The sequence below is a fragment of the Acomys russatus genome, chromosome 5, assembly GCF_903995435.1.
Source record: "Acomys russatus chromosome 5, mAcoRus1.1, whole genome shotgun sequence".
NCBI classification, from domain to species: domain Eukaryota; kingdom Metazoa; phylum Chordata; class Mammalia; order Rodentia; family Muridae; genus Acomys; species Acomys russatus.
The window spans coordinates 72089093-72115572 of record NC_067141.1 but is presented as its reverse complement, the minus strand read 5'-3'; the positions used below and the strand labels follow the sequence as shown (position 1 = coordinate 72115572).

Sequence of the window (26480 nt, the reverse complement as noted above, 5' to 3'; positions counted from 1 at the left end):
TAGAGTCAATGGAAAGATAAAAACTAGAGTACCTTGAATAAATACTTTGGAGTTTAAAAAAAAAAAAAAAAAAAGGCAGGTTTGGGCCGCTGAGACTTAATTTTCAAGCAGATTATTACTAAAAAAAAGTATTTGCTAGTCCTTGAGAAACAAATCTAAGGTCTTTGATTCATCCTCTAGTTCTACCAGGAAGTTGCCTTCAAGTACAAGTCCAGTTTCCTTAAGAAGAAGAAAAGAATCCACTTCATACAAGTATCTGAGAGGACATGTTACGGACTTTAGAAAGCATAGCTGGGATATAATTACTGCTATTTTAATAATATGGAATCTACCTTTTTTTCTCCTTTTTCTTTCTGAGATAGGTCATACTATGTAGACAAAGCTGGCCTAACGTTCTCAATCCCCTGCCTCAGCCTTTACAGTACTGGGAATACAGGACGCACCTCTGTGCCCACATGAATGCACCCTTTGACACACAATTCTAGTCTTCATGTATGTAACAAACACGAAATTAAAAAGGCACAGCAAAATTCAGCCCTGCTTCGAATGACATAAAAGCACCTCAGACTATCTGAACGTCATCAAAAACGTCTGGATTAATAAACTGCTACTCAAAGCATGACACCCTACAGTAACTTAAGACGTCACAGGTACACATGAAAAAATGTTTAAAGACTACAACTTCTTCAGCCACAAAGAAAATGAAATTCTTATAGGAAAACAGGTGCACCTGCAGGTATCACATTAATTGAACTAAGCCAGTTTCAGAAAGACAAGTATGTTTCCCCTCTTAGTTGCTACACACACACACACACACACACACACACACACACACACACACACCACATAAAATCATATCTGTGACATGAGTGGAACAAAGCGAACTAACAGGAGAGGGAGTGAAAACAGAGGGAGGTGGGCCAGGAACTTAGCATGCACCATATCCTTGTAGGAAAACTTTTTAAAAGTAAGTTTTTTACATGTTCAGGATAAGTAAGAGCAAGGTTCTAACAGGCTCCAAACCACAAAGCTCTCCCTCAGGGAGCAATAAGCAGGTTATATACCTCACTGGATTTGTTTTTCCTGTATGAAACTCATCATATTTTGAAATAATACATTCTTGTGCTTATCTGCTTCTTTCATTAGTAAGTTTCATGAGAACAGAAATAAGCATGCCTATGTAAATACACAAAAACATCTACATATGCAAAGTGGGGAGGGAAATGTGCCAACATTTTTAAATACAGATGTGCTGGTTGGTTAGCTGTTTTTGCCAACTTGACACAGAATGAGGGTTGACTGGGAGGAGGGAACCTCAGTTTGCGATAATGCCTCCCTCAGACTGGCCTGCAGGCAAGTCAGTGGGGAATTTTCTTGATCTATGAATGATGGAGATGGGCCAAGCCCACTGTAAGGAGTGTCAGCCTTGAGTGGGTCATCCTGGGATGTACAGAAAAGTGAACTGAGCAAGCTGTAATCAGCCCTCCTCCATAGTGTCCCCTTCAACCCCAGCTCCTAGCTCCTGTCTTCACTTCCCCTGAGCACGGACTGTAACTTGTAAGCCAAATAAACCTTTCCTTTACATGGTGCTTTTGGTCATGGTATTTTATCACTGTAAAAGAGAGCAAACTAGGACAACAGGAAATCAAAATAAAAAAAACCATATATAAACAAAAAATGAGAGAGAGAGAGGAGAGAGAAGTTCTATAATGCATGCTTAGATTACATTAGCTCTATAACAAACTAAAAACAATATCTGGAAATGCAATTTGTCAACCATGCTATCAAATTAATCTGATTAGATTAATATTTGGAAAACTATCTTCACCATTAAAAAATGACACAGAAGTATATAAAGAATGAAAGAGACAATGCTGCTTTCCTTCTAAGAAGAGATCAAGGCGTGAAAGCTGTCCTCAGACCACAGTCCCTGCACCAAGTTACAATGATGGACTTATGCCTTGAAACTCAGCTTGCGACTAAAAACAGCTCTAATATTCATACATGCATATAATGTGTCCTGATCAAATCTATGTCCCCTCCTCTCCAATTTCACTGCTATCTCCTCACTTTCCCCTCACAACTTCCTGTGCTTTTCTTTTTTGAATTTAACATCCACCAGAATCTTTTACTGGTACCTGCATGTGCACGGGCACGGGGTCACCACTGGAGTGTGAGTGTCAACTCAGAGCCAGAATCCCTGAGGAAAATGGACTTCCCCTCACAGCAGGGATGACAGCTCCTCAGAGAGGAGTGGGACTCCCGGATCCCCCCGGCCATTCCGAAATTTTGGCTAGCTTGATCCTCCTGTGCAGGGCCTGGTCATGTAGTCCCAGCCAACGTTGTTTTCACATGTTATTGCAGATGTCTACTAGCCCTGGCTCTTAAGATCTTTCTGTGGTGGCTACTGAGCCCCCAGGGAAGGGATGTGACATGGATGTCCCATTTAGAGCTGAGTGCTCCAGTCTTTATTCTCTGCATATTAACCAGTTGTGGGTTTCTGTATTAATCACCATCCATTATAAAAAGAAGATTCTTGGATGAGGGTTGAACGATGTATTAAGCAGAGGGCGGGAACAGGCGAAATGGAGCACCCGGGAGTGGACATGCCCCCTGTGCAGTTAAAGGACCAGGAACCCCAGGCGGGAGCATCAGCAGAAAGAGGACCCCCGAGGAGGAGGCCAGCGCAGCGGCAGCCAGTGCCAACCGCCAGCTGCCAGGACCTTTCTCCTCCTGAAGAAGAGCGCCCAGGAGCTGACTAAAAAAACATCAAGAAGAAGAGAATTACAAAGATGGTGAATGTGGTCTTCTGCTAAGAGGCCCCGTCCTAACGACAGTCACCAAGAAAAGGCACAGAGGCTACTGTTTGAGCCACAATGATGTTTGTGCTAACTAACTACCAAGGGTGACAAGGCTAGCCCTGACATAGCCTTAGCAAATTCAGCCAGCCTACACCTACAGTGGATTAAGTGTTTGATTTCCAAAAAGAGAGAAAGAAAGATGTATTGATAATCTTAGAGGGCAGTTTAATATAATGCTCATGTTAGAGTGATAGTGCCAGGTTCTCTCCCAGGCTCTATGACTTAGCTAGTCACACTTAACAGCACCAGGCACGGGCTCTATTCTGTGGAGTGGGCTTTAAACCCAATGAATAAGTGGTGGGTTACTTCCATAACATATGTGTTATACAAGTGGGCGTATAGTATTAGGCCAGTCGTTACCGTAGTGCACAAGCAAGGTTCACAGCTCAGGAGGATGGTTGGCAACTTTTTTCCCCTAGTAGCATTTGTTGAGCCTTGTAGCTCTATGAAAGTTACACAGCAGAGACCATGCTTTTAGGTTAATACCTGCTTGATTGTTAGACAATAGGGTTTAATGATCAAGTTCTGCAGGGTAACAAAGAGCAAAGGCAATAGCCTATAACGCTGGGGACCTATGGACCTCACAGCCAACAACTCAAAAAGAAGTGGCTTTTTACTTAACAACATGTCTAGGGGATGCAACTTCCCCCCCATTATTAAAGTTAATCACTACCTGTGGTACAGCTAAGTCTTAAGCAAATCACTTTACAGCATCTCTTGGCCACATGTGATTTAAAGCAGAGAACTGTATCAGATGCAACCTAGAATTACCTTTTAAGATATAATCTTCCATGTCATATGTTTACTATTTGGACAAAAAAAATTGTCTCTTTAAATAAAGAGAAGCAGTTTTCTACTGACCTATAAGAAATCATCTTTTAAGTCCTCAAAACCTAAAAGCAAGCTGGGCGTGGAGGTGCACACCTTTAATCCCAGCATTCAGGAGAGGTAGGCGGATCCCTGTGAGTTCCAGACCAGTCCGGTCTACAGAGTGAGCCCAGGACACCCAAAGCTACACAGAGAAACCCTGTCTCAAAAAACCAGGGAAAAAAAGAAAGAAAGAAAGAAAGAAAAAGCAGGAATCCCATGGACTACGTAAAGATCTCACCCACTACCAACCGTGTTGGCTTATGCCTATAACCTCAGCACTTGACAGGTGGAAGGCAGGGGATCAGGAGTTCAAGGACAGCCTTAACCTCAAGGTGAGTTTGATGCCAGCTTACACAACATGAAACTCTGTCTCAAAGAGACCTGAGGTACCACAGCAGATGAGGAATGGCTTCCCTGAAGATGCTATAACTACACTGAAGAGAGAGTGCTAGGAGACAGAGATGATTTGGCAAGGAGGGAGGAAAATGATCGCCAACAGGGAACAGAGACCATACAAGGAAACATGATAGGTTAAAGGCACTGAAAGAAAGCCAGCCAAGGTAATTCCTGAGGAGCGTAGCTGCAAGCACACCACAGAGGGGGTTTCCACACTTGTTCAGTTGAGAGGAAGGCTGAGTGTAGGATATTTCTAGTAAAGTCAAGAAAAAAAGAAGATATATTTGAGAAATACTTGTGAATAAATCAGTGTGGCAGTAAAATGGTGGTTCATTTAGTAGTTTTAAAGCTGACAGATCTTGAGACTTTCTTCAGTTATGAGACAAAACAGTGATGCTGAGGTTCTGAGCTTTGTTGCTCCCCAGAAGACAGATGCCTACTGCAACAAGTTTCCCTGACTGCAGCAACATCTGAGCAAGTTCAATTTTTGGAAGTGTGCCAAAAACTGTGACCAAGATTACAGTAAAACCAAGCATGTATTTAAAAAAATAATTATATATTATAGGTCCCACCTCCCAACTGTCAGATAAAATTACTAGCATTTGCAAGATACATTTTATCAGAGTATAGCCTTCATTTTTTTTTTCTTTTGTACTTCTGTAAAAATACGATTTTGAGACTTAGAGGGAAGAGGGAGAAGGAATTTATAAGCCAAATAACTCCCAACATAAATTTACAGAGTAACATTTGTATCAGGAATACTACAGTATACTTGAGAACATCAGGGGAAAGTCGGCCAGAAAACAACTATTGCTTTATGACATATGGAATCACAGCATTGGTAACATAGCACATCAGTGTTGGGCTAGAAGTAGAGCTCAGTGGGTGGGGGTGGGGACACTTAGCTGGCATATGCAAAGCAATTGGTTCAATCCCAAGTGTCAAACACGAGAGAGAGAGAGAGAGAGAGAGAGGGGGGGGGGGGGGGAAGAAAAGGTTAACAATGTTTAAGTTATAAAAAAGGAACCCTGACTTCTACACAGAGAACTGAGTAGGAAATAGCAGCACATATATATGCTCTGTTCTCATCAGAGATGACAAAGAAACTGAAATTTCAACACATATAGCCTTTTTATTTTATGTAAGCAGTATAAATAAAAATCTATTCAATCTAATGGCAAGCTTGAAGATAGGAAGCGAACAGTGGCCCCCCGACAGACTATTTCCAAAATATGTGGCATTAGGAGTTTACATTCAGCTCCCCTATGTCCACAGACCAAAAATATTACATAAATGGCTAATAAGAAGTAATTTCTAGTATTTTGCTTTAATAAACTAGTTCTCTGTCATAGGTCTCAGCCTAACCTACATATAGACCTATAATAATATAATATATCCTAAAATCAATTTCTTTTTCTTGTTTGCTTGTTATTTAAATTCCCAAGGGGGGAAAAAAAAAATACCTTTTCCAGTTTTAAGTAGTCCATGGATATTTTCCCTGGATATTATCAGAACCTAAAAGTGCTTATAGTTTTACAATGTGTCTGACATGTTATGCTAAAACACAACAATTAACACTGTGGCTTCATATAATACACAAGAATCCTAATAACAGTAACATGAACAACAATCTGAGTCAACCCCAAGTTAGCGAAGCGCTAGGTGTAAGAAAATAAGGGATGGCCAAGTGGTGGTGGCACACAACTTTAATCCAGCACTTGGGAGCCAGAGGCAGGCGGATCTCTGAGAGTTTTGAGGCCAGCCGGGTCTACAGAGCAAGTTCCAGAAAAGCCAAGGCTACACTGAGACACCCTGTCTTGAAAACAACATCAAAACAAAACAAGGAAAAAAAAAAAAGAGAGAGGAAATAAGGGATGAAAACCTTTATATTAATGCATTATAATTAGTAGAATCTAGAAATGCCCATCTTATTACTGTCTCTGCTAACTAGGAGCTGTTAGTAAAAATGCCACATGTGCAACAATGGGGAGACACACACAATTCATTACCTACGGTAACCAGGTCCTAAAGCTGTCAGTACAGACTCAGGACAAGAAGGAAACCTGGTGGGTCTCTAATACAGCTTCTTATTTTATATACGAAACAGTAAGAGACAAGAAGAGAAGTGTAGGGGGCTGGAGAGATGGCTCAGAGGTTAAGAAAGAACATTGACTACTCTTCCAAAGGTCGTGAGTTCAATTCCCAGCAAGCACATGGTGGCTTACAACCACCTATAACGTGATCTGATTCCCTTTTCTGGCCTGCAGATATACATGCAGGCAGAGCACTATATACATAATAATAAATAAGTAAATCTTAAGAAAAAAGTATAATGAGGTCATATATCTGACCTTTTTTCTTTCTTTCTTTCTCTTTTCTTTTCCAGACAGGGTTTCTCTGTGTAGCCTTGACTGTCCTGGACTCACTTTGAAGACCAGGCTGGCCTTAAACGCACACAGATCTGCCTGCCTCTGCCTCATATATCTGACTTCAAGAAGACAGGGATTCAAACATTTGAAACAGGACTGAACCCAGGCCCAACTTCCTAAATGGCACTCTTTCCATGCATGTTAAAAAAAATTCTTTTTATTTTTTGTTTAAATTTTGTGGTAGTTTGAATGAGAACGGCCTCCAAGGGTACATATATTTCAGTGCTTGGTCCCAGTTGGTGAGTTGGTGGAAGTGTTTGGGAAGGATTAGGAGGCGTGGCCTCGTCAGAGGAGCTATGTCACTGGGGTGGGCTTGAAGGTTTCAAAAGCCTACATATGCCATCTCAGTTAAGATCTCTTTCACTGCCTTGTGCCTGCAGATTAGATGTAAGCTCCCAGCTTCTGCTCCAGAGCCATGCTCCCCACTGCATGGTGATGGAGTCATTCTCTGAAACAGTAAGGATGTTCCCAGTAAACTCTTCCTTCTGTAAGTTGCCCTGGTATTTGTCACAGGAATAGAAAGTAACTATGACAAATCTACATATGGATTAAAAGGTAAATTCCTGAATATATCTTAATTTCTAACAGAGTAACCAGAAAATTAGAGATAAACAGATACATGTTTTTAAATGTATATCATTTTCTATGTATATATTTAAATGTGCATATATACAAATGCATACATATTATACCACAGGAGACTATCTAGACTCATAAATAAATACAGCATATTAGACTTAAGGCTATTTTTATAATTTAAAAAGTTATGCTTAAAAAAATATCATACAGTCCTGAGAAAACAAGCAGCCCTAAAGGCATGAATAAAGGGAGGAAAATGAATTCAGTTTTGTCTCAGGGATGTCAAAATGCAGGTGGAAAGATTCAATCTCATGATTTGTAACTGTTATCTACAGGAGCCTAGGGATGCTACCCAGTCCCCACAGCCCACAGGGATCTGTAGTTATCTAATCCCTGCCAAATTCATCATTCTTTTTTTTCTAGACAGGATGAGAAGGGACAGTCTCCTTCAACTTCCTCCTATCAATGGAAAAAACCCTTCTCTAAAGAAAGGTTTCTTGAAAACTGCATATTGACACAAAGCCTTAGGGCTCACTGGCTTTCTGGAACCAAAATACTGAAGAGTCAGCCAGACACTACCAAAAGAGGAAGTCGGTTGCGCCTCGGCTCCTCTAAGCAAGCATGTTCTGGAAAAGAAATCTGTCCGGGAGGACTGGAGTTGTTCTTTATCCTGCTCTAAAAACCTCCTTGCCAACAGCCACTTTCCACTCAAATGTAACACAGGATGTTCTTAACAAATGGACCAGGCCCATTTCTAAGTCTCTATGTCTTTAACAAAGCCCTTGATTCTCACACATCTATCACCAGGACTATTTCTGGTTTTGAAAAATTCTTCTTGGACTATCATAAACTTGGGTGGGCGGGTGGAATAAAAGCTGGTCAGAGATTAATTACTTTTAGCATGGACAAAGGCTACTGAGTCTCAATTCCCTGTCCCCTAGGTTGATGATGGAGACATTGCAACAGCCAACAAGAACTATTTTAATTGCCTTTTTAAGGATTATATTCCTTGTTTTTTTTTCCTACTGTATTTCACTTTTAAAGAGGAAGTCTGGGGGGGGGGGGCATTGGTGCCCTGGAGTTGGCACTGGAGGAGAAACAACACTCCTAGCCCTGGGGTCCGCGCTCCTTCACTGTCCCCTAGCCCTGGGGTCCGCGCTCCTTCACTGTCCCCTAGCCCTGGGGTCCACGCTCCTTCACTGTCCCCTAGCTTCCTCATCTTGCTACCTGTTGGCAGTGCTGGTGTTGCTGCTCCCACTGCTGTGTTTCTGTGCCCGGCTCAACCTCCTTGGGGGCTTTGAATGCTGTAGCCGGGGGCTCGGCATGGGGGGGAACGATGAGGCGTAGCCATGTTCACACTCTGAAAACAGTAAGAAAAGAAAAAAGGTGTAAGAACACAGCCTCCCAAACCGCACGGATCCACAGACCCGAGGCCCTTGTAGTAACACATGCTCTGAAAGTAGACAAAGTAAAACGGGTCTACTCTCGGGTTAGAAGATTAAAGAGCTTGCTTAGCGAGGTTGGTATCCCTTTAATTCCAGCACTGAGGAGGCCAGTCAAGAAGATCCTGAGTCCAAGACCAGCCTGGGTTACTTGGCAAGATCCAACCCTAGGGGGGGAAAATCCATTCGCTGTCCGGAGATCAATCTGGAGACATATACAGACCCAACCCACTGCCAAGAGAGGATGCCCATACCTCTTCTAAACCAGTTTCTCCCTCCTCACCAAGATCTTTTCCTTCAAGAAGTCTTTTCTAAGGTTTAACTTTTATGTGTACGTAAGTGTGCAGGAGTCGTATATGCATGTTTTCTGGAAAGCCAGAGGAAACCACTAATCTCCTGGAACTGGAGCTACAGGCCGCAGAGAAAGGGCCAACATGGGTGCTGGGAACCGACCCTGGGTCCCCATAACAGCAACAAGGAGTCTTAACGGCTGAGCCCCCTCTCTAGCACCAAGAACTAAAAGTAAAAAATATCCTAATTTCAAATACCAGCTACTCATTCACTTCAAAAGATTGCACTTGCCTTAAAAAAGAAAAAAGTAGCCTCCGCATTTTTGCGTGTCCCAGCTCTTTAGAACAAAGTCTTACGAAGGACTTCTTCTCTCCAGCGCGTCACACTCCAATACCCTAGTCTCTCTATTCCACCGCCTATGGCCACCTCCAAGGTGATCCCAACTCACTGCATCTTGGATGCTCACAACAGTAGGACGCCCCTCCCTCAGCTCTTAGGCCCTCCTCCCCTTGCCCGTCCCCCGCCCCAAGCTCACACAGGCCACGCCTCCCGCACCCACACTTCCCCAGCAGCCACCCACCCCCCTCTAGTCCCTCCAGCAGTCTCAAGCACAAGAGCTCCGCGTCCACCGCCCACCGCCCTCTCCACAGGTCCGCTCAGCAGCTGCCCCTGCGCGGCTCACGGGTCCCTCCCTTGCAGCCCGGAGCCCCCTTCCCCTCCGCCCAAGACACGCTCACAGCGCATTCACGCACGCACAGATGCCTGTCCCCGCTCGCCAGCTTCTCACACGCCTCCACTCCGGAACTCACCTGCACTCCTGAGCAAACCTCCCTCCCCGCGCGCCCACCTCTCCAGCCGCGCGCGGACTTCCACGCGCGCGCCCCTCTTGTTGCACACGCGCGGGCGCGCGCCTCCCCTCACCGGTGCACGCACTTCCACACACGCGCGCACCTCCCCTCACCAGCCGCGCCGCACTCCCCGCGTGGAGCCCGAGATCGGCGGTCGAAGCGACGGCGCCGAGCCGTTACCTCGCTCCCTGCGCTCCAAAAACTCGGCAGCCTCCAGCAGGCGCTGCACGTTGATCATCCGCACCCGCTCCATGGGCTCCGCGCTCCCGCCCCCGGCCGACAGGAGGCGCCACAGACGGCTACAGTCCCACGACGCCCCGGGACATGTGCGGCGGGCGGGCGGGCCAGCTCGGCCCAGGCTCGGCGCGCTCTCCGCGGCCCCAGCCGTGCCCGCCGCGCCCGCCGCGCCCGCCGCGCCGCCTGCAGCCCGCGCGCGGTTTGTTTACTTCTCCGCGCGAGCACGGGGGGCGGGGGGGAGGGACCGGAGCAGCGGCAAGGCCCGCCCCCGTCCGCCCCTTACGCTGCCCCCTGGGAAATGTAGTCCCGCCCCCGCCACGGCACGACGGGTGTCGAGGGACACAAGCCGCCTCAGTGCGCCTGCGCAAGGACGACTCCGCGATGGCCTCTGGGAGATGTAGTCTCTCCTTGGCTTTCTTTTTCTCGTTCCAAGGATGGAAAAACTAACAACTTACATAGCTTTGCTTCTGAGGAAAAGATTTGGTTGAGCTTTGGGTTTGCTCCCACGGAGACTCATTTCTTAGCTGGTGCTCCGGGCCTAGAGTATTCATTATTGAACTGATATGGTCGCCTAGCTACTGCTTTCTTGTGGAACTTCAGTGCCTCACGCAGTTTCTTCAACCTCTTAAGAAAAGAAAAGTAGTAACATTATCTGCAAGGACAGCATCACAGATACACTTGAGAAGCACGAGTCGCTGTTCAGAAACGAGATCACTTAATGGGAGCCACAGAGGACGTCCTTATGGTCCTCCTTTCCCTCAGCTGCGACACTGAATTGTATTCTTCCTCAGTGTGTCATTAGTGTTTTTAGACAGAAACCCTGATCTGGTGATACAAGGAAAGGACATGAAGATTTGGTGTTGTTTTCATATTGATCTCAGTTCAAATCCGAGCTCTGGCTTTGTGGACTCTGTCAAGCTTCCTTTCCTCCTATATAAAATGGACTTAATTCTCCCATTTATGCGCGGTTTTGAGGCCAGAAGCTTGCCAGGCACTGAACCAGACTTTATGTATATGGTACTGAGAGAGGCAGAAATGGACCTTGTTCCCAGGAAACATATTTAGTAAGCTTCATTGTGAAGTGGAAATGAAGTAATTCCATCATATAATGCATGAAAGCTATAATGATGACTGCTCTCCTCTCTTCAAAGGCAACTGACAACAGAGACCTTAAAAAACGGGAGTACCCGCCGCTCTCAACCACCACCCTCTTCGGGTCCCTCTTGTAATGGACGCCTTAACCTCGGCATTACTGAACACTTTGGACCCCCTGGCTCCTCCTTGGAGCCAGATTCGGGTCTGTGCATTGTTGAATGCTCAGCAGCATCCCTATCCCTAACCCTAGCCCACTAGATGCCGGTAGCACACCACCAGCCCTTGGGCATGACAACCAAAATACCTCCAGATACTGCTACATGTCCCCTAGGACACAAAACCACCAATGCCTGAGGGGGCAAGGAAAGACAAGACCACGGGAAGTGCTGCATGCTTTCTCTCGGAGCAAGCCGGGAGCTGTGGGAACTAGCCATAACCTGCCTCACTCTATGTTCACCTGCTGGTGGACTTCCAAGGTGACAGAGCTCTTGCTGAGGAGGGTTGTCCCCTTCCTGTGGTCATGCTGTTGGCTTCTGTGAACACACATGTCCTTATTCCTTCACAAACATCATGGTCTTTGTGCTGCATTTTAAATCCTCTCTGCCCTCTTCCCTCCTCCTTCAAAGTGAGCAATCTCTCCAGTGAGGTCACAGGCTACAAAATTCCACCGGCCCTGTTAATTATTATACTTGGCACAACATTTAAGAAGTGGATGTTCATCAAATTTGGGGAGACCCAAAAGGAGAAGTAGTCACAAGCCACCGTGGGGGTGGGGTGGGGACCGTTCTAGACTTTGAAGGGACTGTGCTTTTTCAGCTGTTGGGTAGGTCATATGGGTTTTCCGGTTGTGTACTGGTAACGGCCACCCTCCGCCCCAGCCAAAGGCATTACTGGAGAGAGGTAGGAAGAAATTCTCTCTCTCTCTCTCTCTCTCTCTCTCTCTCTCTCCTTCTTTTATATCATTCACTCTGCCAGGTGTGGTGGCTCATACCTTTAACCAGCACTCAAGAGACAAAGGCAGGCAGTTTTCTATGAGTTTTGGTCTCTATAGTGAGTTCCAGGACACCCAGGATTACATAGAGTGACCCTGTGTCTAAACAACAACACAACAAAAATAATTATCATTCCTTTAGAACATCTGTTGGCTTGGAAAAAAAAAAAAAAAAGGCGAAAGGATAGGTGTGGTGGTGCAAGCCTTTAATTCTAGCACTCTCAGAAAGACAAATTTCTGTGAGTTCAAGACCAGCCTGATCTACACACCAAGTCAGTGAATTCCAAGTTAACTACAGCTGTATTGTGAAACCCTGTCTGGGGTGGGGAAGAATGAAGAAGAAGAAGAAAAAAAAAAAAAAGATTATGAACTTAAAAATTCACTTTTACTGCCGGGCATGGTGGCGCACACCTTTAATCCCAGCACTCGGGAGGCAGAGGCAGGTGGATTGACCTGAGTTCGAGGCCAGCCTGGTCTACAAAGGGAGTCCAGGACAGCCAAGGCTACACAGAGAAACCCTGTCTCAAAAAACCAAAAACTAATAATAATAATAATTAATAAATAAATAAATTACTTTTACCATTTGCAGAACCCCTTAAAGTATTCAATTCCAAATTCCAAAAGCTCTGAGAAGTTAAGTCACTTTTATAGCAGGTAAACTGTGTGGCATGCAGTCAAGAAATGTAGAACCTTTTGCTAATTGAAAATGGCGTTTAAGTCTATTGAGTAAATTATAGAGCCAATGGTAGCTTAGTGGGAAAAGGCTTGATAGGTGTCACAGTTAACCCCACATGAACAAGTCTAGAGCATGAGCCAAGAGGCAGATGAAGAGATGGAAGAGTCACCAAAGGGCCACCTGCTCATGTGTTAGGGCACTGGCAACGGTGACAGTGGGCTGGCACATCTACAGAACTCTCCAGCCTTTTCCATTCCCAAACGAACAGGCTGCTATCAACCCCCTCCACCCCACCCCCAGCTCTGTGTTAGCCACTGGGAGCCCAGCAACAGCCATGGCTTTGCTTTTGGTAAGAAGAAGCCAGTTTATACTACAAACGTGGTTGGGAAAACAGGAAAGCAAGGGTTCCATGTCTATAGATACAAGAACTGGGATGTTTTCAGTCTCTGGTTCAACTCTCTCACTAAAGAAAGTCAGTCAGGGGGCTGGAGAGATGGCTCAGCAGTTAAGAGTACTGCTATTCCAGAAGTCCTGAGTTCAATTCCCAGCAACCACATGGTGGCTCACAACCATCTGTAATATGATCTGGTGTCCTTTTCTGGTGTGCATGAAGACAGTGTACGCATATACATAAAATAAATATTTAAAAAAGAAAGTCTCTCTCTCTCTCTTCCTCTCTCTCTCTCTCTCTCTGTGTGTGTGTGTGTGTGTGTTTGTCTGTCTCTGTCTCCCTCCCTCTCCCCTCTCCTCTTTCCCTTCCCCCTCTCCCTCCTTATTTGAAAACTGCACAAGTCCCCCAGCTTTACCACAATCGAGGGTGGATGAAGCAGGCCAAACTCTCCATTCTTTAGGGTCTCGCCCCTCCCCCTCACCCCACACACACTCCCTAGTACAGTTAGGAGATGCAAATTCCCAAGTGATGTATTTGCAAACGGATACTTGAGGCTGATTAGCATCTCGTTCTATAGGCAGGTGAGATGGAGAAAGAAGAAGAGGTCCGTGAGGTCACTTACAAGCCCATAGTCCTTGCTGCTGGGGACCCCTGGGTTGTTCAGGTTCCGAATCTGCAAAGTGCTTTCTTTAAAGCTTTCAGATAACCAGGTTTGGACAGGGAATATGAGTTCCGAGGCCCTAGACACTAACTGCATCCACATTACCATTTTTACACCCCCTCCCTGCTCCTACACGAAGACAGCAACCTCTTCCCCTCTTCTTCCTCCAGGGCCAAGAAACGTGAAAGCCACAGAAAACCTTGGTTCTGCCAGTGAGTCAGCCTTGTCTAACTTCGTGCGTAAGCTCTCAAGTCAGCAGCAGCTCGGAGCTGCGGAGCTGTGTGCAGCCGAGATAAATTTGGGTCTAAAGGGATGACGTAATGCTAAACCCGAGAGGTGGCTGCTGTCTCCCAGGGCTCCAGTCGCCAGGGCTGCCGGCTGACTCCCCAACCACATAGAAACGCACCGAGCGACCCAGGTGCCCAGGCTGGGGAGAAAAGGAGAGGACGAGGAGGGGGGTAGCTGCAGAGGAGGCAGTGGGTCAGCCCAGATCGCTGAATCTGGAAGTTTGTTGCTTTTAACTCCAGTTTTTCTAGTGAGATCAGACCACTGGCAAAGGCTCAAACAGCTGCACTTGACTTCCATTCTGACCCATCGCTTGCCTGAGAAAAGAGCTTTTTACATTTTACTAAATGGTCCTTATTACAACTGCCTATTTCAATGATTATAACGGCATAGTAACCTCTCAAACGTCCCCTTCCTCCTTTTCCCCCATGTACTTGGATCCAAGAAGTCTGCATTGCAGGATTCAGTTACTGTGGACTTATAAGTAGCTTGCTCACCACCTCAACCCCCGGACTGTTGGGGGGTACCAGGAGGCAGGTGGTAAAGGAACTCAAAAGGATTTTGCTAGAGTAGTGCCAAGTGAATGCTCCCCCAGAACGTTTCATAGTTTGTGTCTTGGAAGTTTCTATCATTAAGCTGAATTCTCCGTCCAAGTGTCCATGTTTTCAGTTCAGAATATCCAAGCTCAGAAGTATGTGAACCTGCCAAAAGCAACAAAGCCAGTACACGGTGAGGGGGCTGACACCCAAACCTTAAGCTGCATGCTCCCTTCAGCGCTAGAATTTTCTTTTTTGAGTGACTCGTGTTTAAAAGAGAGGAAAATGGAAAATGGACTCTCTCTCTCTCTCTCTCTCTCTCTCTCTCTCTCTCTCTCTCTCTCTCTCTCTCTCCCTCCCTCCCTCCTCCCTCCCTCCCTCCTCCCTCCCCCCTCCCCTCCCTCCCTCCCTCCTCCCTCTCCCTCTCTCTCTCTCTCTCTCTCTCTCTCTCTCCCCCCCTCCCCAATACATTTTCTGATATTTTAGATCTATGGAACCCCAACCTCAACTCTTTAAATGTCACTATTAAGTTATATTCTTAAAGGGTCGGAAAGCATCCCAAATCTGCTTTGTTTTTCTGTTCAAGGTTCATTTCTCCCTAAAGAAAGGTTGCTCTGTTAGCTGTTTTTCTGTGGTGATGACCACAAGCCCCAGACCTAGCCTCAGCATCCCTCTCCAGTGAAATGGCTCCTACCCCCAGCTCTGCCATGCCACTCATCTGCCTTCTTTAGGGATGCCTGCTGAGTCCTTTTCTCAAGATCTCATCGCTGTCGCTGGTGTCACTTAGTAGTCTCCTGTAATTTGTTTTTGTAGTCATTAGGCTGGTGGCTCTCATGATGTCAGCCACTCCTGTGCACATGACCTGGTCAACCATGGGATGGGTTTCTCCCACCCCAAACGCCGGAGCCTTACTCAGAGCCATAAATTTATATTTTGTTTAGAATGTTTCACCTATATTCAAGCACAGGAATAAATTAGAAAAGGCTGGGGTCTGCTTCAATGATAAAAGCTTGCCTTGCCTTCCTCAAGATCCTAGACTCCACACCAACCACAAAAATAAATAAATAAATTATGATTTTTGCTTTGTTTTGAGACAGAGTCTAATGTAGCCCAGGGTGGCCTCAAATTCACTATGCAGCCAAGGATGACCTTGAACTCCTTGATCTTCCTGCCTCCACCTCCCCAAGTGCTGGGATTGCAGGCATGTGCCACCATGCCAGGCTAATTTTCTTTCTTCTTGTTTTTTATTTAGCTATTACATTTATGAGGTTTTGCTAGTGTAAAGATCCTGTTTCTTTCTAATTAACTTGTCTGTATGTGTGTGTGTATGTGTGTTTGTGTATGTGTGTGTGTTTGTGTGTGTGTGTTTGTGTATGTATGTGTGTTTGTGTATGTGTTTTTGTGTGTGTTTGTGTGTGTGTGTCCCCACATTTGTGCATGTGAAAGCATACTCATTTAGAGGTCAGAGGATGGCCTTGGGTGTCCTCTCTACCACTTTCTGAGAGAAGGTCTCCCACTGAACCTGGAGCTTGCTGTTCTCAGCCAAGCTGAATGGCCAGCAAACCCAGCAATCCTTGCATCTCTCTCTGCAGCTACTCAGGCAGAGCTGGAGTTACAACGGTGCAGACTTTGCTGTGAGTGCTGCAGAACGGGGGTTCTCAAGCACGTGCGCAGGCAGCTACCTACTGACTGTCCCCTACCTCAGATAGAAGCAACTTGATTTTAAAGCCATCAAAAATAATAAATAAAATAAAATAAAGAAAAGATCTGAGTGTCTTGGGACACACTTTTAACTCCTGGATTAACTCTGGAAGGCAGAGGCAGGCCAATCGCTGTGAATTTGAAGCCAGCCTGGCCTACATAGCAGTCCCATGCCAGAAGGGATATGTAGCGAGGCCCTGTCTAAAACAAAAACAAACTAAACTAAAAACAAAACCAAAAAAATTGCCAGAGGCCAACCCCACTGCTAAGACTCGGCCTTATAGCCTTGATGCCATCCCAGGTCCCATTGCTCTCCTTTCTCCTTTGAGGAACTGGCTTGGAGCAGCCCTGTCCCTGCGCTCAGCTCAGGTGATGTCACTACCCTTTCCTGGTGGCACAGACTGGCGAAGGCTCATAACAGCCTCAGCAGGCCCTGGGCACTAAATTACACGCCTACCCCTTCTGCGGCAGGTCTTCAGGCTCAGCTTCTGGTGCAGCAGTTACGACAAAAACACAGGCTCTTGCTTGTCCGAAGATATGGATGAGGTCACCTCTCCCTCACTTCTGGCTCCAACCTTGATTCTAGAAAGTTGGGAGTCTCGGGAGAGCCCAGAGCAAAATGAATCCATTGACCAACTTGCTGCCATGTAACTGTGTCTTGGCCAGTGCTCTGTTGCTGTGAAGAGACACCCTGATGTGACAACTGTTATAAAGGAAAGCATTTATTTGGGGCTACCTTATGGTTCAAAGGTTTAGTCCATCATCATCATGGTGGGAAGCATGGTAGCACACAGGCAGACATGGTGCTGGATGGATGAGGTAGGCTGGAGTTCTACATCTGGATCCACAGGCGGCAGGAAGAGGGAGTGACACACTGGGCCTGGCTTGAGCATATGAAACCTCAGAGCCTACCCACAGTGACAGATTTCCTCACTCCAACGAGACCACACCCACTTCAACAAGACCACACCTACTCCAACAAGACCACACCTACTTCAACAAGACCACACCTACTCCAACAAGGCCACACCCACTCCAACAAGGCCACACCTCCTAATCCTTTGACACCTTGCCACTCTCCAGGAGCCTATGGGGTCATTTTCATTCATTTGCATGCACAGTGCAGCATCTGCATCAGCTCTGTATCTCCCAGCACACCTCTGAGACTTTTACAGAAGAGGCCCAGAAAGAGTAAGGGATTTGCTTAAGGTCACACAGGCCACAACTAGATTCAAAGCTATATCTTTGGACACCACCCATCCCATCCCATCACATAGAATATTTGGCCAGGCAAAACTGGTTAGGTCAAGGGTCTCAACCTATGCTTCTGGGTGGCTTTGGGAATGTGTTAGAATGGGATTCCCATAGCAATTAGTGGGCAGGAACCAAGGATGCTAAAATCCCGCAATGTTCTAGACTAATCTGCACCATTGTCTAACTAATAGCTCTTGGCTTTTGTTTGGTTTTGTTTGGGGGCTTTCTCTTAAGACAAAGTCTCAGCCGGGTGTGGTGGCGCACGCCTTTAATCCCAGCACTCGGGAGGCAGAGGCAGGCGGATCGCTGTGAGTTCGAGGCCACCCTGGTCTACAAAGTGAGTCCAGGATGGCCAAGGCTACACAGAGAAACCCTGTCTCGAAAAACCAAAAAGAAAAAAAGAAAAAAGAAAAAAGAAAAAAAAAAAGAAAAGAAAAGACAAAGGCTCATTATGTAGCCAAGGCTATCCTAAAAGTTGTTATGCATACCAGGCTATCCTTAAATCCCAAATCTTCCTGCCTCAGCCTCCACAGTGCTGGGATTATAGCTGTGAACTACCACGACCGGCACAACAGTGTTCTTGTGAAAAGGTAGCTCAGAAAATTCACCATTCGGAAAATATCCCCTAGATATCTGCCAGAAAGCCCCAGCGAACAAAACCAAGCTCGCTCCCTGTCCTCAGGGTGTTTATATTCTTGCCACCTAGATTGAGGATAAGCAAGGAAAACAACTGTAAATGGTGGTAAGGGTGCTAAGGGGTTAAACGATAAAGAACCATGGTAACTGCAGATCCTGACTTAGCTGATGTGGGACAGAGCACATGGGAAGCTAAGCCATGGCAGAAGCAAGAGCACCCATCCCATAATATCACTACACTCCGAAAATTAAGGATGAAAGTCATGGCAGGTGGTAGGTGCTTACCCTACGAGAGGCAAGGAACAATCTTTGGAAGGGCTGCACGCAAGTGAGTGACAGGAACCCAGCTCTACTTAACATCACTCTTGTTTCTAGAGCTCACTCGCTCTCTTGAGACAGGAGGAGGCTGGGCCTCTGCTGTCTGACGGGAACCATCTGGTCCACACTGTCACTGCCACAACTGGGACCTCAAGCCCACGTCAGAAATCCACTCCGCCTTTCTCCTGCGCTTTCTCTGCGGAAGCCCATGGCGCCAAGCACTGGCCAGTCCAGTTGTCCTACAAGCTGGGGCGTCCCAGAAAGTCTTGGAGCCTGACAGGGTGTGGACCCACAGCCTGTAGGGCTACAGGTGCCCTACTGGTCGGGTGAGTTTCTCAGAGGGTGCTGGCACAGTGGCAGAAGCAAGCAAGCAAAACTACCCCAGACCATCAGCACTCCAGGGAGTGGGTAGAGAAACCCTGGAAGCTTCTGGCTGCTTCTCTCCATCCTCCTAGGATGAATGGGAGAAAAGGGGGTGACTCTAGGGAGCTATCTTCCTGGAGCCTTCAGTCTGTACCTCAAACATTCCAGACTCCACTTCTTGCCTCTTGTTAGCTCCCAAGCTCCCCGAGGCTTCTCCCAACCCCCTAAGGAAGAACAGTGGACTTAAGTCCCAGCCCCAAGGCTGCTAGCATGTGGCCTTGAGAAAGTGAGGCAGCCTTCCTGAGGCTTGGGGAGCTATAAACATGAAGGTGATTACAGCACCTCCCTACTGGATGTTTGTGAGGATTTAATATAGAGCACTTAGCATTGTGCTGGCCATAGTAAATGCCCAGTAAAAGGGAGCCATTAGTGCCATTCCTCTGGAAAACAGAGGAGACTGCACTTGTCAGCAGCTCGCTCAGGGGCTGGTTAGCAGACTCCCAGGAGACAGACTAGAACTGTGTATTGGTTTCTATTTGGCTAATATCTGAGCTGGAGTATGCACCTGAACTGGAGAGCTGACACACTTTACTCTCTGAGCGCCAAGCACAGGCAGAGTTTGGCTCCTGGCTGTTCTAGGTAATTCTTGTTGCATGAAAGCCGGATTCCATGGCTGGTAAAAATGATGATGAAAAGTTATATGCAAGGCGCTCAGAGTTTCAGGGACTAAGAAATATGACAGGGATGGTGAGGTTGCTGTGGGAGGCAGCACAGGGAGCCATTCTGGCCCCTGTAAAGATAAAAACAAGAATGACACCAGTTCCTGTTTGCCACCCACAGCTAGAAGTCACATAGCCTGGGCCTGCCCTCTACTTTAATACAATAGCCTGTCTATTGGAACTCCCAAGCTATCTTCATCCCTGTGTCCTTGTAATGACAAGAAATATACAAAACAAAACATTTCAAATACTAGATAGTCCAAATCTCACCTTTTTGGTTTCTCCTAATCTCACCCTCCCTCTGGACAGTGTGTTTATCTAGGTTTGCTCTGCTTCGTTGGGTTCCTTAGGAGACATCGGAGCTGAGTGGCCAAGGGCATGCTCTGCGGGCATTGGGTGGGTAGTGTGACTGGTGAAAACTACCCGAGTGTAGAAGGGCCATCATATTTGTTGAAGTTAGGAGGGCAAACATAAGAACACAAAACAGTTTAAGTGTTTGGTTGGGGCCAGGAGTGGTGGCGCACACCTTTAATCCCAGCACTTGGGAGGCAGAGGCAGGTGGATCACCATGAGTTCAAGACCAAAGTGAGTCTAGGACAGCCAAGGCTTCACAGAGAAACCCTGTCTCAAAAAACAAAACAACAACAACAACAAAAAGTTTGATTGGGGGCTATGGTGCAGCTGGGGGCTGGGGAGGGGAGGGCAGGGCAGTTAGAAAGGAATCTCCCATCTCCCACTTTTGTTTTCCCATGAAAGGGTTTCTCTGTGTAGCCATGACTGTCCTGGAACTCGCTCTGTAGACCAGGCTAGCCTGAAAATTGAGAGATCCACCTGCCTTTGCCTCCCAATTTCTGGAATTAAAGGTGTGTGCTACCACATCTGGTTGGAACTCCTTTTGGAACCTCAGGATGAATTTTTATTCTAACCATATTGGGGGGGTGGAGCCAAAGACACAAATCTCCAGTCAGATTCTGCAGCCCACTGTTGGGATTCACTTGGAGACAACTGAATTTCTGAGGAGAGATGAAATCCGTGCTTGACTTCACATCTATACCCAATGCAGTAGTGCGTGCCTGTAATCCCTGCACTGCAAGGTGAAGGAAGGCAGGTGACTCAGAACTCCAAGGTCTTCTTCAGCCACATAGTGAGTTTCATGGCTAGCCTGGGCTAAACGAGACTCTTAAAAAAAAAAAAAAAAAAAAAGAAGAGGAATTTGTAAAGCCTGACATTGAATAGAGCACACACTCCATGAAGACAATGACCACACTGCTAGAACCCAGCACCGTGCCAACCTTACGGCAAAGCCGGACTCCGGAAGTGACCATTAAACAAATAAAAAGACCAACACACATAACTGATTTAGGGAGAATTACTGACCCACAATGTAATTCCGTCTTATCAAAGTAGTTGCCACAAAGCCTTTAAGAGGGATTTCCCTGGTTTAAAATATTTTGAAAGGCATTCTGTTTATATGTGTTTCCTGGAGACCTGTTGCTTAAAGCCTGTCACCTGAACTTTCAAAATGCTTTACAAGTGAGGGGCCTAGCATGACAATCCTACCAAGATGAGGAAGCCACCACTGAGCCTCCAGCTGGGATCACAGGGGCAGGTGCCCTGGGTCTGCCAGAGAATCAAGTCAGGCTTTTGCCAGCTTTAAGTCCTCCAGCCAGGCCGCTCAGAGACAGTGTGCCAGAGGCAGTTGCTGCCATACATTTAGAAAAGACCCAGATGGGAGGTCCACCCCTGCTGCCTATGCCAGTCCTCCCTTCCTCTCTCTGTCTCCCTCTCTTTCCCCCACTTCTCTCTCTTCCCTCACTCTGAGTCTGGAACTCCACCCAGTATCCTTGGGAAGACTTGAATTTCCTCATTCAGTCAGGCTTAGAGTGGCTGTCACTGCCACCGCTCTCGGCTCCTTCCCCACCACCCCTCATCTAAGAGAGAAGATATTTTTCTTAGTACAGCAAAGTCAAATGAGCTTCGTTTTGAAAGACTACTTAGAATGTTGCAATGACCTTTGCAATAAGCAGACACACCCAGGGCTCAGTAACCAGGCTTGAGAACTGCTGAGTTTATGAGCACCTGACCTGTAAAACAAAAGCTGCTTGGAGCTCTATCTATGACCCATTCTCCTATCACACAGATGAGAACACGGCACAGAAAGGCCTTGTTCTGCCTCCGCTGTGCCACTGTGGGAAAGCCACTGTCCCTCTCTGGGCCTCCGCCTCCTTGTCCCGTAGTGAGGGTGACTGTTCTGTGGCTGCTGGGGCTCCCATGGTCAAGATGTCTCTTTACCACCTGCCTCCTTTAAACACAAAACCGGAAATGGAGGGCAAAAAAGAATGAGATTCCTGTCCGCTGAAAACCTCTTGCTTCGTTTTGCAGAACATCTCGTTCTTACTCAGCTGTTATCTCTCTCACTCTCTTTTTTTTTTTGCTTTCTTTTTTCCTTTTCTCCCTTGAAGAAAAAGAAAAGCCACAAAACCACAACTCACCTCCCCAAACGTGTCACTTGGAAGCCAGGGCCATGTGGGGTTAGGTGTGTCAGGCTTGACATGCGGTGGTATTTAAGCGAAGACCAGGCCAGGGCAAGCATGTGTTTCTCCTCCAGAAACCCAGTTTAAATCAATATTTATCCAACTGTATTTATAGCAAGTGGTGGTGGCAGGAATAGGGGATAGGGTGGGGAGCAGTGGGGATCTAAAAGAGTACAAGCCACAAGGACTGAAGCAAAGCTTAATCTTCCTGGCCAATTCCCTTCTTTAGGGCCTGGCTTTTTTTTTTTTTTTTTTGGCAAAAGACTTAGCATTTGATGAACCTGCTGTTGGCCTCAGTACCATAGCAACAGCCCTAAGTCCTTTAATATGCCCACAGACTTGGGGGAAAGGCAGCAGGAGGGAGGGGTGGTTTCCTAGGAGCCCTGAACTTGAGTTAAGGCCAAGACAGTTGAATAACTAAGAATTGCGGGAGGGGTGGGGGAGCCCACAAAAACAAAACAAAACAAAACAACTTCTCTGATTGGCTACTCCATCTCACGTTTCTAAACAAGGTGTGTACAGGAAGACTTTGGAAGATCAACAGGGTGTTCCAAATACCAGCTCTGCTTCACGTGGCTGGGTGACCTCAAGCAAGTGGTTCCTCCTGTCTGGACTTCATTCCTTGGCTGTAAAATGAGTCCACGTATGTATGGTGAAAAGGTACATGGGGCTCTGAAGCTGGAGGCCCAGATGGCAAACAGCTCTGCCATCTTCCAGCCACATGACCTTTAAGGAAGTCACTTAGCATCCCTGCTCCGCAGTCCCTCAACCCCCAACTGCAAAATAGAGGTAACAGAGTCATACATGCTACAGGGTGGCTGTGGCCTGGAGAAGACACCTCCTGGCTGATCTCAGGCTAAGCACTGTCAATATTCAATAGATGCTAGTCAGCTCTGATATTATGCAACGTGACTGGATGCCACAGCTGCTGTTGGCTGTGCTCTTTATTTCCCTGCTTCACCTCTAGACTCTTGCTCAGCCATCTCCAAATGAACACCCCCATACCTGGGTGTTGGAGTTAGAGACAGAACACATGTGAGCACCTAAGGCTTTGACTTTGTAGTTGATGGAGGTCCTCTCACCCCACCCCATAGCAGCAACAGCCCAATTCGACTTCTCTTCATCCCCCGGGTGCCCTTTACACGGTACAGAGTACCCTGCAGCTCCGGAGTTCTGAAAGCCAGAATGACCATCTCAAAAGTCTCTTCCCTGTGGCATCTATCTCATTTTAAACCTGCACCAAATCCAAAAGCACAGGTTAAAATGTGGATGAAATGGGGCCCTGGTTTAGCAATGATCTTTACACAACTCTTCTAAAAATGAGCCCCCTACCTCTCCACCTCAATGTGACTCAACCCACGGTGTTTGCAGGGGGAAAAAGGCAATCACAGAGCAAACACTCAGTGCTTATTATGGAACCAGTGGGCTCATACAGAGATACCTCCTGGCAGAGATATGACCTGCTGGAACGCTAACGGCCTCCATTGTAGCACAAGTCCCTCTAGTCCCCTACTTCCTGAGTAAGAATTAATTCATTCTTCAGATCACAGCGGTTGATAGAATGTAGATTCAGCTGTCCAGAACTGGCCCGTTATCTCCTTGCAGGTCCTGTACTTACTGACCCAAAACAATCAGAACCCAGTATTTCCAGCTTTGGTCATGTCTCTGACCTCCAAACCCAATCAAACGCCATAGGCAAGAAACGGCAAAGGCAACCCATCAAGAAATCTATAGCAAGTGCCCGCTGTACAGAGGGTAAGTACCAAAATACTGTGGTGACCTGATCCTGTAAGACCTTAATAAGGGAGTGGGAGAGATGGCTCAGTGTGTAAAGCATCTGCCAATCAATTGTGACGACCTCAGTCTGGATCCGCAGCATCCATAAACAAGCCAGGTGTGTGGTGTTGCCCATTGGTGACCCCAGTGCTGGGGGCAGGACAGAGACAGGCAAATCCCAGGAGTTCACTGAGCAACCATTCTAACTAATCAGTGAGCTCCAAGTTTATTAAGAGACTGTCTCAAAAAAATGCTTCCGGCCTCTACAGGGCATACATGAGGGAAACACACACACATACACACACACACACACACACACGACACAACTGCATGTATGTACATACTACACTCATACACACACAAGATGTTGTCAGTCTTCCTGCAGAGATAAAGCTAACACACTGGAAACAAGTAGAAGGCTGTCAAGCTTAAAAAAAAAATGTGTATATGTGAGTGTCTCTCTGGTATGTAGGTATGTGTGTGTGTGTGTGTGTGTGTGTGTGTGTGTGTGTGTGTGTGTGTCTGTGTATCAAGTCTAAGGTGCTCAAGGAGGCCAAAAGAAGGCGTCGTATTGCCAGGAGCTAGAGTCAAGGCAGGTGTGTGTGCTAGGAACAGAACTCCGATCCTCTGTAAGAGCATCACAGACTTAATCGCTGATCTCTCTCTCCAGCCCCCTAAGATACTATTTATTGAGCAGGCACTGTATTTCAGGTGTACATGAAATGTTTAAAACTGGCGGTGACTGAGGCTCTCTGTGGTGACATAAGGGAGGTGCTATCACGGTGTTCACATGCCCCACTTTCAAAATGCGGCCTCAGAGAAGGCTGAGCAGCCTGTGTCCAAACAACAGAGTAGGAATCTGGACCTCTGCCCCTTTCTGACTGCAAAGCATTTCATTCTCTCCACTAATCTGACTCAAGAATTAACACCCAGGGAGCTGAAACAGTCCATTGGCTTCAAGGAGGAGGTAAGACTCAGCCTAAGTCATGAACGAAGGGTTGGACACGGAAGCCCTAGGGAGTCCAGTGAGGGCGTCCTCACTGAGTCAAGTGCAGGGGCATGACTGGGAAGCCTGCTTGCCGGTGGACCTGCTGGACTGGAGTTGAGGTTTCATGGCCAGGCTGAGGAGATTGTCAGGAAGGCAGGGTGGGGCCAAATGACACCACACAGCTGCAACTTCCAGCAGAGGCTTCCTACACCAACAGGAAGAGGCTGCTTCAGGGCCTTGCCCCTGGCCCTAGGAACACACCCAGTCTACTTCAGAAGGTGAACCCGGCTTCAGTTCTCTTCCAGTCACTCTCCTGGTCTGATGCTGCCTCCAAAGGACCTGCCCCAAACACCGGAAGGTGTCTTTCTCCTCCAGGCCTCAGCTACCACCGTACGTTTCTCCATTTACAGGTGTTTTATTTGTTTTTAGGATTTATATGTGCATATATGTTTACACCTATGGAAATGCCCTTGGAGGGCAGAGGTATTGTGTCTCCTTGGAGCTTGACATGTAACTGAGACTACAACTCATGGCCTCTGGAAGAGTAGCATGCACTCTTAACTGCTGGGACGTCTCTCCAGCTCCCCAACTTTCAGTTTTTATTTGGATAACAATTCTTTTGTAAATGCTAAGCTTTGCCAGAGATAACCCTTTTTCTAATTAGTACTTCTTAATTGTTACCCTTCCGTTGGATTCCACTCGCAAATAGGCAATGATGCCACGGGCTATTTCTGAATCTGTGATAACAGGGTCACTGCCCACATGATAAATATTTCTGGAAGCTTTTGAGATTCATAGATTCATACCAGGTGACATTTCAGGAGACTGCACCTGTGCTACCTAGGGAACTCCTAGGTTGCACATGGTCAACACTGGGTAACTATTTCAACTGCTCCCTCAAGAAAATCACCCCATCTAATGGAAACACTTCATCACTTCACTGCGGCCAAAACTTGGTGAACACTCTCAGCACGGAAACCTCAAAGAGGCAATAAAAAGTAGTTCTGGCTACAGTGGAAAATAAGCCAAGTTCCTGCCAAGTTGAGTTCTTTGCAAACACTGAAAACCAAACGTGTGAACGCGTGATCAGATGCTACCGGCGCATCTCAAGAAGAAATCGGGTAACCCGAAAGGGCACTTGTCTGGGAGAAGAAAGTCCCTTTAAGAAAATACTGGACTAGCTGGCTACACTACTGAGCCTAGTGATTTCCTGGCTCACGTCCTGGCTCCGCCCCCCCAGCCTCCGGCCTCAGCAACGCGTGACGTCATAAGAGGCGGATGCTGCCGATTGGATGGGCGAAGCAGCTAGGTCAAGTCCAGTCGGAGGAAAGAAGTTTGTCTCCATGTGGAAACCATGTGTCTAGTGCTGGGGAGGGGGGAGTTGGGGGGGGGGCGAGGAGGCGGAGAAACTGAGATCAAGTGATTAGAGGGGAACTCGCTGAAACGAAGGCGGGAGGTTGTGCACCTGAACCAGCCAGCCATGCCCTTTGCAGTAGCGACCTAAAAAAAAAAAAAAAAAAAAGACTCGCACAACAAACAAAACCTGGGCACCCACCCCCATCACAATAACTACAAAGCATAGGTGGGGAGGGTCTTTACTTCC

General features: G+C 46.8%; 1 protein-coding gene across 4 annotated transcripts in view; it reads right to left on the bottom strand.

The window, feature by feature from the left end:
* Mxi1 (MAX interactor 1, dimerization protein) overlaps window positions 1–26480 on the bottom strand; it is a 62374-nt gene that overhangs the window by 32531 nt on the left and 3363 nt on the right. Inside the window, exons 1-2 of one of the 4 annotated variants that reach the window (XM_051146774.1) lie at window positions 9897–10077; window positions 8363–8495 (exon numbers count right to left, since the gene is read on the bottom strand). In XM_051146774.1, the coding sequence (XP_051002731.1) occupies window positions 8363–8495; window positions 9897–9969 (206 nt within the window). In that variant the 5' untranslated portion in view covers window positions 9970–10077. Of the gene's footprint in view, window positions 1–8362; window positions 8496–9159; window positions 9181–9677; window positions 9792–9896; window positions 10078–26480 lie in introns of those variants that run through there. The other 3 variants (XM_051146775.1, XM_051146776.1, XM_051146772.1) reach the window with 3 other exon arrangements.